This window comes from Prionailurus viverrinus, chromosome D1 (genome assembly GCF_022837055.1).
Source record: "Prionailurus viverrinus isolate Anna chromosome D1, UM_Priviv_1.0, whole genome shotgun sequence".
Taxonomy (NCBI): domain Eukaryota; kingdom Metazoa; phylum Chordata; class Mammalia; order Carnivora; family Felidae; genus Prionailurus; species Prionailurus viverrinus.
The window spans coordinates 74,724,232-74,735,249 of record NC_062570.1 but is presented as its reverse complement, the minus strand read 5'-3'; the positions used below and the strand labels follow the sequence as shown (position 1 = coordinate 74,735,249).

At 39.8% G+C, this 11,018-nt stretch overlaps 1 protein-coding gene across 2 annotated transcripts in view; it reads left to right on the top strand.

The window, feature by feature from the left end:
- The first annotated feature begins 51 nt into the window (after positions 1 to 51).
- Positions 52 to 11,018, top strand: part of UEVLD (UEV and lactate/malate dehyrogenase domains) — a 52,885-nt gene continuing 41,918 nt past the window's right edge. The window contains exons 1-2 of one of the 2 annotated variants that reach the window (XM_047877542.1): positions 52 to 177; positions 7,933 to 8,017. In XM_047877542.1, the coding sequence (XP_047733498.1) occupies positions 130 to 177; positions 7,933 to 8,017 (133 nt within the window). In that variant the 5' untranslated portion in view covers positions 52 to 129. Of the gene's footprint in view, positions 610 to 7,932; positions 8,018 to 11,018 lie in introns of both variants that reach the window. The other variant, XM_047877541.1, reaches the window with a different exon arrangement.

Genomic DNA, 11,018 nt, shown 5'->3' with positions numbered 1-11,018 from the left:
CTTTCGAGCCTGGGAAGGGGCGTGGCCTTGGACAGCTCTGGGAGGCTTGGACCTCGGCGGCCTCCGTCCGGGAACCGGCACGGAAGGAGATCCACGGGCTGGGTCGCGCAACCTGGGTCCGGGACGTGGATGGAGATGGAGTTCGACTGCGAGAGTCTCAGGCGGCTCCTGGGCAAGGTGCAGGCAGCCCGCCGGACCGGGTCTGAGGGTCCGGGGTGTCGGGGCTGAGCTATCTCCTCGTGGGGGTTCCCAGACTAGTCGCGGCGATTGGAGCGGAGGCGGGCTGGCCAGAAGCCGGCTCTGGGGAGTGGTCCCTGGGAGGCCGCGGGCTTCTCCCTCGGGAGCCCTACATCCCTCGGGTCGGGGCTGTGGCTCCGCCCACGACTCCGAAACCCCTGCCCTCCACGCGGTGTGAGTTCTCACGCCACCAGCGTTTCGGCGACTTAGCTCCCAGCGCTCGCCAGTGCCTTTAACCACGCCTTTCTCTATGTTGAAATGGCCTGCCCCCCCCCTTTTTTTTTTGCTTTGCAATCTTCCCTTCTGAGACTCAGCTCAGATGTCACTCCCTGCAAGATGGAATCACGCCCTTCGCTCCGCTTGCCTTCAGAAGTATGGATTATCACATTGTGGAATAATTACTTATTTACAATTATTTATTTACTCATGCGGTGAACTCTGACGGCAGAGAGGGTGCTGTTGCCCTTCCCTAGCACTGTGCCTGGCCAGAGCAGGGGCTTCTAAATAACTGTGCATTGAATGAAAGACTTGAGTAGATATAGGAATGGAGACAGGGCTTGAAGGCCCAGAAGAGATCCTCTTAATGTTTGAAGGGTTGAGCGGGAAGCCTGACCCAGAAGTCTAACCTATGTTTCTAGGGCATAACTAGCTCCAGTTTCCAGGTTAGTCCAGGCACTTGGTCCAGTTTCTTTGGCTTCCCACCAATGTATATTCTGAGGCAACCCCCTTTTCACCAGCTTTCTTTCTTTTTTTTTTCTGAATATAATTTGTTGTCAAATTGGCTTCCGTGCAACACCCTGTGCTCTTCCCAACAAGTGCCCTCCTCCTCCTCAATGCCCATCACCCACCCACTTTCCCCTCTCCCCTGCCCCTCCATAAACGCTTAGTTTGTTCTCTGTATTTAAGGGTCTCTTATGGTTTGCCTCCCTCCCTCTAACTATTTTTTTCCCATTGCCTTCACCCACAGTCTTCTGTTAAGTTTCTCAAGATCCACATTTGAGTAAAAACACATGGTATCTTTCTCTGACTTATTTCACTTAGCATAATACCCCTTCAGTTCCATCCACATTGCTGCCAATGGCAAGATTTCATTCTTTTCTTGTATCCAGCTTTCTGGTTAAGTGATTCTTAATGCTTCCTTAAAACGTCCCCGTGCAGAAACCATACATGTATGCCATTTTGTTGGATTTGACTTAGTTGGGGCAGTTTGTACATCCGTGCGGGGTTGTGAAGCCTCATGAGTAGAAATGTTTATTTAAGTGACTTGAATGATTTTATCTACTGTGACAGGTGCAGATGTATCATCTTGTAGGAAGAGAAGTATCATCATACTTACGATTACACCCTTTGTGTCTCCTCTTCAGAGAACCACTCTATCAAGTTTTTTAAGGAGGGAAGCATGATGTATTTATTGTTCAGTGGGAAGAACTGTTAAAGTTGAGAGTAGAAAAAGAACTTCCTAATTTTTCTCTCATTAGATTAGCATAAATTAAGATAATTTAGATGATTTGGAGGATGCACTTGCCTCAGCCACACTGCTGGTGGTTAAATGGTTATTTAACCATTTTGAAGAACAGTTGGGTCTTGTTAATTTGATTATGTGGGTTTCATATCCCCTCTACCTCTAGGTGGCTACCATAGAGAATTCATAGTGTATGAAGCAACAGATACCTGCATAATTATTCATAACTACAGAAACAACCCAAACGTACATTAACAGAAGGAAGGATAATTTGTTGTATATCCACACAATGGAAAACATTACTATGTGGCAATGAAAACGACTGAGCTACAACATGGCAACAATACAAATGAATCTTAGAGACATGATGTTGAGTGAAAAAAAATTGGAGGGTATATGCAAAATTATGTTTTGATAAAGCCAACAAAATTAAAATTAAAAACTAAACAATAAATATGAATACTAAATAATGTGTTGTTTAGGGATGCACGCACATGCATGATAAAACCAGAGGACAAAAGCAGAGGAAAGTGAATATACAGTTCAGGGGAGGCAGTTGAGTGGTTGAGAGGAGTACTCAGACAGATGTAATGGTGTTGGAGAGGTCTGTGTTGTCCAGTATGGTATCCAGGAGCCACAAGTGGCTATTTGTCAAAACTAGCTAAAATTAAAAATTGAGTTTCTCAGTCACACCAGCCACATTTTGTCAGCCACATGTGGCTGGTGGCTACTCTATTAGACCTATCACACGTAGATCTTTTCCATCATAGCAGAAAGTTTTGTTAGATGTTACTATTCTAAATCACATGTGAGTGAGTTGGGGCATGCTGTTCATTCTTCAAAATTAGTGTATATGTTTGTGTATGTGTGTATTTATATATATATGTACATATATACACATACACATATGTGTATATATCCTTTAATTTGTCTTAGATATTAAGTTTAGAAAGATTATCTGGTTCCCTAATTCCTATTTCCCACATCCCTCGTTGGGTTACCTTGGACAGGTAACTTAACCTAGATTTGCTCTGCTCACTCGTAGAACAGTAAGTTGGACTTGATCTGTAAGATACCTTCCTGTTAACAATTTTTTTTTTAATGTTTTTGTTTTTAATTTTGGGAGAGAGAGCTAACAGGAGGAGCAGAGAGAAAGGGAGAAAGAGAATCGCAAGCAGGCTCCACACTGTCAATGCAGAGCCAGACGTGGGGCTCAAACCTGTGAAGCATGAGACCATGACCTGAGCTGAAATAGAGTTGGAGGCTTAACCAACTGAGCCAACCAGGCGCCTCCTGTTAACATTTTTTTAATGACATGATGCCACAAAATATTCCTCAATGTGTCCTACATTTGAACATAGGTCATATAAGAATACTCTTCCATACTTTTCATAAATATAAGTGTACGAAATAAAAATACTGTAGTATAGTAGATAAAGCTAAAATTTTCGTAACTTCTCAATTTTCTCAGTGTTACTGACTTTTATGACAGTATAATTATTTTAGCTTTCGAATCTCACAGGCCAGTTTTCCTCTTTAGTGGCATGCCTCCACCCTTTAAGCACATGGGATTGTCTGAGGCACATTTCCTTAGAGAATGTTAGGCAGACTTCTCTTCGGTGTTAATAGGAACAGTAATGGAATGTGTGTCTTAATATTATAATAAGAAGATATTCTGTTTCATATATAGTGAAAATGATGTGAAGAAAAATTTTTAGGACAAACAAAATAGATCTGTCTTTTTAGGTGTCAAAAAGGCAAATCAGGGGCGACTGGGTGGCTCAGTCGGTTAAGTGTCCAACTTCAGCTCAGGTCACGAACCCCCGGTTTGTGAGTTCGAGCCCCGTGTCAGGCGGGCTCTGTGCTGACAGCTCAGAGCCTGGAGCCTGCTTTAGATTCTGTGTCTCTCTCTCTGTTCCTCTTTCTCTCTCTCTCTCTCAAAAATAAACATTAAAAAAAATGTTTTTAAGGCAAATCACATATTTGACTATACTAGTGACATTTGGGTATTCAGTCCCTAAGGAAGAGTGTTTTTGTCCTCTTTTGACACACTTTTATAACAGTTTTGCAATTAAATCAATTATGGTGTGTATGCCATTAATAATTACATTCTCATGGGACATTGAAGATCTAGAAAACAGCTTATAATTTTAAGTAGGAAACAAAACAAAATTGTTTTCATTCATAATGAATATTTCAGCTGACAGCAGTGCAGCCTTCTGTACATTGGTGGGATGATTTCATTCACTTTTGTTTATGCTGAGTCAGGGACCCTGAATCTGGAACTCATTTCACCCTGCTGTAATTAATACTGATCACTTCTTAGTTTTTTTTTTTTTAATTTTTTTTAATGTTTATTTATTTTTGAGAGACAGAGGGAGACAGAGCACAAGTGGGGAAGGAGCGGAGAGAGAGGGAGACACAGAATCCGAAGCAGGCTCCAGGCTCTGAGATGTCAGCACAGAGCCTGACACGGGGTTTAAGCCCACGAACCGCGAGATCATGACCTGAGCCGAAGTCGGCGGTTAACCTACGGAGCTACCCAGGCGCCCCTCACTTCTTAGTTTTGATGCCCAGTCCTGTGGATCATTCTCGTACAAATCTACCTCTTTGCTAACTCCCATCCAGCCTGTATTTATCAGAGGCATACCCCGTGCTAAGTGCTGTGGGGAGGTACAAAGATGAGTAAGAGGTGATTCCTGCCCTCAAGTTGTTCATAATGATGGGCTTTCTCTTCTGCCAAATTTCTTCCTATCTTAAAATGATCCTCCCCCTTCCCTCTCATTTTCTAGACTCTACTGGACTCTAATGCAAATTATAGACAGCTGTTGCTGGAGGCCTTTCTCTAACTTAGATATGCTTTATGTGGATTCATCACTTCCTGTCTGTACTTACTATTGTATGCGTTTTTGTTTAATATCTTACTTTTACATATGTTAATCATAAGGTCCTCATACATACCGGTTGCAGTTGGTAGGCAGTGGAGCTGTATATCTTTTGCAAATGAAAAACTTAAGGCTCAGAGAAGCTCCCACTAATCTGCTCTCTGCTTCATGGATTTGCCTGTTCTGGATATTCCATACACAAATCATATAATATGTGGCCTTTTGTGTCTGCTTTCTTTCACTTAGCATAACGTTTTCAAGGTTCATCCATCCGTGTTGTAGTATGTATCAATTCTTTTATTCTTTTTATGGCTGAATATTCCATTTTATGGATATATTACATTTTATTTATCCATTCATCAGTTGATGGAGATTTAGCATGTTTTCACTTGTTGGCTATTATAAGTAACGCTTCTTTGAACAATAGTGCACATGTTTTTGTGCGGACATATGTTTCCACTTTTCTTGGTTCTATACCTTAGTGGAATTGCTGGTCGTACGGTAGCTCTATGCTTAAATCTTTTGAAGAACTGCCAAACTTTTCCAAAATGGCTGTACCACTTTCCCACCAGCAGTAGCTTATGTATACAGGGGTTCTGACTTCTTCACATCCTCTCCTATACTTACTGTTTTCTGTGTTTTTATTATAACCTGTCTTTTAATTATAGTATGCATCCTCCAACTCTTCTGTTCTTTTACAGGATTGTTTTGGGCTGTGCTAGGTCTCTTGCATTCCCATCTGAATTTTAAAAATTTTTATTTATTTAAATTCAAATTAGTTAACATACAGTGTAGTATTGGTTTCCAGAGTAGAACCCAGTGATTCATCACTTATGACACCCAGTGCTCATCCCAACAAGTGCCCTCCTTAATGCCCATCACCCATTTAGCCCACCCCCTACCCACCACCCCTCCAGCAACCCTCAGTTTGTTCTCTGTCTTTAAGAGTCTCTTATGGTTTGCCTCTCTCTCTGTTTTAATCTTATTTTTCCTTCCTTCCCCTGTGTTCATCTCTTTTGTTTCTTAAATTCCACATATGAGTGAAATTATATGATACTGGTCTTTCTCTGACTTATTTTGCTTAGCATAATACACTCTAGTTCTGTCCATGTTGTTACAAATGGCAAGATTTCATTTTTTCTGATCGCTGAATAGTATTCCATTGCGTATATATACTACATCTTTATCCATTCATCAGTCAATGGACATTTGGCCTCTTTCATAATTTGGCTGTTGTTGATAGTGCTGCTATAATCATCAGGGTGCATGTGCCGCTTCGAATCAGCATTTTGGTATCCTTTGGATAAATACCTAGTAGTGCAATTGCTGGGTTGTAGGATAATTCTTTTTTTTTTATTTTATTTTTTATTTTTTTAAATTTACATCCAAATTAGTTAGCATATAGTGCAACAATGATTTCAGGAGTAGATTCCTTAGTGCCCCTTACCCATTTAGCCCATCCCCCCCCTCCCACAACCCCTCCACTAAGCCTCTGTTTGTTCTCCATATTTATGAGTCTCTTATGCTTTGTTCCCCTCCCTGTTTTTATATTATTTTTGTTTCCCTTCCCTTATGTTCATCTGTTTTGTCTCTTAAAGTCCTCAGATGAGTGAAGTCATATGATTTTTGTTTTTCTCTGACTGACTAATTTCACTTAGCATAATACCCTCCAGTTCCATCCATGTAGTTGCAAATGGCAAGATTTCATTCTTTTTGATTGCCGAGTAATACTCCATTGTATATCTGTACCACATCTTTATCCATTCATCCGTCGATGGACATTTGGACTCTTTCTATACTTTGGCTATTGTCAATAGTGCTGCTGTAAACATGGGGGTGCATGTGTCCCTTCGAAACAGCATACCTGTATCTCTTAGATAAATGCCTAGTAGTGCAATTGCTGGGTCGCAGGGTAGTTCTATTTTTAGTTTTTTGAGGAACCTCCATACTGTTTTCCAGAGTGGTTGCACCAATTTGCATTCCCACCAACAATGCAAAAGCAATCCTCTTTCTCCGCGTCCTCGCCAACAACTGTTATTGCCTGAGTTGTTCATGTTAGCCATTCTGACAGGAGTGAGGTGGTATCTCATTGTGGTTTTGATTCGTATTTCCCTGATGATGAGTGATGTAGAGCATTTTTTCATGTGTCGGTTGGCCATCTGGATGTCTTCCTTGGAAAAGTGTCTATTCATGTCTTTAGCCCATTTCTTTACTGGATTATTTGTTTTTTGGGTGTTGAGTTGGATAAGTTCTTTATAGATTTTGGATACTAACCCTTTATCTGATATGTCATTTGCAAATATCTTCTCTCATTCCGTCGGTTGCCTTTTAGTTTTGCTGATTGTTTCCTTTGCTAGGGTAATTCTGTTTTTAATTTTTTGAATTTTAAGATCGATTTGTAAATTTTTGCAAACAAAAAGCCAGTTGGGATACTGATAAGGATTGTTGATTATTGAATCCGTTGGGGAATATTACCATCTTAACAATAGCAAGTCTTCTGATCTATTAACAAGGGATGGCTTTCTTTTACTTAGATATACTTTAATTTCTTTCAACAATGTTTTGTAGTTTCTACACTAAGTTTTACATCTTGTTGTTCAAATTATTTCTAAGTAGTTTTTTTCTTTTTGATACTATTGCAAATGTAACTGTCTCCTCAAATTTCATTTTGAGATTGATAATAGATTCTTCACATACTTTTTCTTTCCTTCATGTAATCCTCAGCACAAGTCTAGGAGGTGGCTTTCTTTGCAAATGAGGAAATAAGCTCAAAGAAGTTAAATGACTTTGCCAAGGTAGTATTTCTGGGAGTACATCTGGATGAATAAAGAGGCAGTTCACTCAACTTGACTGCAAACCCTTGAGTGATGTCTGTTCTCCCTTTGAAACCCAGGATGCCGTGCCAGGAGGGTTAGGAGGGGAATTCAGGGTGTCTCATTCCTTGAATGAGGTATTCAAGAAGGAGCCTTGGATCTTGAATAGTGGTGACAGGGGTGGTGCTCCTGCCCTCTTTCTTAAGCTTTCAGGAGGTATTTGGAAATTTAGTTTGATTTAGTGATAAAAGGCCCAAGTCCAGAGTTTGAGCTCTGGCTTCACTCTTTAACTGTCTAACTCAGCAAGTTAGTTTGATTCTCTAGCTTTCATTTTCATCTTCTGTAAAGTAGAGCAGTCATAAGCCCTGCTACCTACTTCATGGGGTCATTATTAAAAAGAGTAAATCACATACTATCCATGTTCATAAAACTCAGAGCCAGGGGCCTAGCATATGGTGTTCTGTTCAGTGTTAATTGTAATCGTTCTGCAGCTTGTAGCTTGATTCTTACTCGGTTCTCATCTTTCTCTTTTCAGTACAAGTTCAGAGATCTAACTGTGGAAGAACTGAAGAATGTAAATAGGTTTTTCCCACATTTCAGATATTCCATGGACACCTATGGTAAGAGTCATAACCTCTACTATTAACTTTAGTAAATTGTGAATTATACTTAGAGAGCTACAAAATTGTAATTTCTCATTTCTCTCTTTTATCCCCTGATTTTCAACTATACTTTGTGACCTGTGGTTTCTGAGGAAATTTAAGTTAATACAATTTATATTGTATTCATTTTCTGTTGCAGCCATAACAAATTAGAAAAAATGTACAGGCTTAAATACAGAAAACAAACTGGTGGTTGCCAGAGGGTAGGTAGGTGGGAGGGTGGATGAGTGAAAGAGAGAAAGGGGATTCAGAGTACACTTACCTTGATGAGAACTGAGAAATGTGTAGAATTGTTGCATCATTATATTGTACATCTGAAACTAATATAACATTGTATGTTAATTATACTTGAGTATGAATAAATAAACAACAACCAATCAGCACAAATTTATTAGTAGCTCAAAAAAGCGCAAGTTTACTATCTTAGAGTTCTGTAGGCCAGAAGTCCAACACATATCTCTTTAGGTTAGACATTTAGGCCAAAAGCAAAGTGTTGGCAGGTCTTAATTCCTTTCTGGAGGCTCTGGCAGAGAATGTAATTCTTTGCCTTTATTATTATTATTATTATTTAGTTTATGTATTTCTTCTAGTAATCTCTACACACAAGGTAGGGCTCGAACTCAGCACCTTGAGATCAAGAGTCACATGCTCCAGTGACTGAGACACCCAGGCACCCCGCCTTGCCTTTTTTAGTTTCTAAAGGTTAGCCATATTCTTTAGCTTGTGATCTCTTTCCTCCATCTTCAAAGCTAGCAATGTTGCATGTCTCTGACCATTCTTCTGTAGTCATATCTCTGATTTTAAGGCCCAGTGTGATTAGATTAGGCTTACTCCAATAATACAGAATAATTTCCCCATCACAGGGTCCTTAGCTGCATCTAAAATGTCTCTTTGCCAAGTAAGATAACATATTCCCAGGTACCAAGGATTAGGATATTGGACATCTTTGGAGGCCATTATTCTGCCTACCACATAAATGGTTGAGTCTGAATTATTAATAACAAAAGTTTTAGTTATCTTGTTCACTTATAGTTACCTAAGAAAGATTTTACTTCACTGTCTTTTAAAATTTCTGACCACAAACCACACTTGAAAATGCATTTTAGGGGCCCCTGGATGGCTCAGTCGGTTGAGTGACCAACTTCAGCTCAGGTCGTGGTCTTATGGTTCATGGGTTCAAGCCCCATGTCAGGCTCTGTGCTGACAGCTCAGAGCCTGGAACCTGCTTTGGATTCTGTCTCCCTCTTTCTCTGCCCCTCCCCCGCTTACACTCTGTCTCTCTCAAAAATAAACAAACATTTAAAAACAATTTTTTTAATGCATTTTATATCCTGACTCCATAGACACATAACTGAAATAGTGTGTACACTCTGGCATTTTCTATTCCATTCCATTTCATTCAAAGACAAATGCTAATTGAGATTCACAAAATTGATTTTAGGACCCACAAATTAGTCAAAACGCATGGTTTTCAAAAACTTATTTATATTCCATGGGAATGTTTTATATTAGAATTAGTTAGAAATGTATCTCATTCAGATTTATATATTAGAAATTTTGAGGAGTTATTGAAGTATTTCTTAGGGATAGCTAGTTAATTTCACATGTGGAAGAAATTATTAAATTCTAGCCCATCTGTGACTGGCCTCTCTTGATTAGCACCTCATTATTTGGTGCTGCATAAATGAGTGGGATCGGGGATATGACAGCTACTTTTTATTGAATGCCGGATATGTTTCCAAATGTTTTATCTACATTATCTTACATATTTTTTTACAACCCAAGCTGTAAGTTAAGATAAAATTAAAAGAACAATTTCTAAATAAAACTTAAAGTATAATAATTGTGTTATTTACAATAGGAATCAAAGAGAATAAAAATGAATGAATTAAATAAGTAAAAAGTTCACAGAACAGACTGTATGATACAATTTCATATGTAAAAAAAAGTTTATGAACTTTTTTTAATCTTTACTTTTTTTTTTTTTTTCAACGTTTATTTATTTTTGGGACAGAGAGAGACAGAGCATGAACAGGGGAGGGGCAGAGAGAGAGGGAGACACAGAATCGGAAACAGGCTCCAGGCTCTGAGCCATCAGCCCAGAGCCTGACGCGGGGCTCGAACTCACGGACCGCGAGATCGTGACCTGGCTGAAGTCGGACGCTTAACCGACTGCGCCACCCAGGCGCCCCTTTACTTATTTTTGAGAGAGAGAGAGAGAGAGAGAGAGAGAGAGAGAGAGAGCACTAGCGGGGGAGGGGCAGAGAGAGAGGGAGACCCAGAATCCGAAGCAGGCTCCAGGCTCTGAGCTGTCAGCACAGAGCCTGACACGGGGCTTGAACCCACAAACCATGAGATCATGACTTGAGCCGATGTTGGACATTCAACTGACTGAGCCACCCAGGCGTCCCAAAAGTTTATGAATTTTTAAAAAGGCCTTCGGAAGAATATGCTAAATGGTTGTCTTTCCATAAAGGAATTATGGGCGAGGCTTACACTTTAGTTCATGTTTCCGTAACTTAATAGATTTCTACAGACATATACACTTTTAACATTAACAAAACCAATAAGATATTTTTTTTCTTTTTAAGTTTTTATTTAAATTATGTATGTATGTATGTTAAATGTTAGTTAACATACAATGTAATATTAGTTTCAGGTGTACAATTTAGTGATTCAGTTCTTACGTACAATACCTGGTGATCATCCTAGCTAGTGCACTCCTTTAAAAAATATCTTACTTATTTAAGCCATAAATCAATAAGAAAAGTGAAACTAAGTTGAAAGTTACAGAGGCACCTGGGTGGCTCAGTTGGTTGAGTGACAGACTCTTGATTTTGACTCAGGTCATGATCTCACCATTAGCACAGAGCTATCAGCACAGACCCTGCTTGGGATTCTCTTTCTCCCTCTCCCTCTGCCCTGGCCTGCTTGTGCGCTCTCGCGCTCTCTCTCTCTC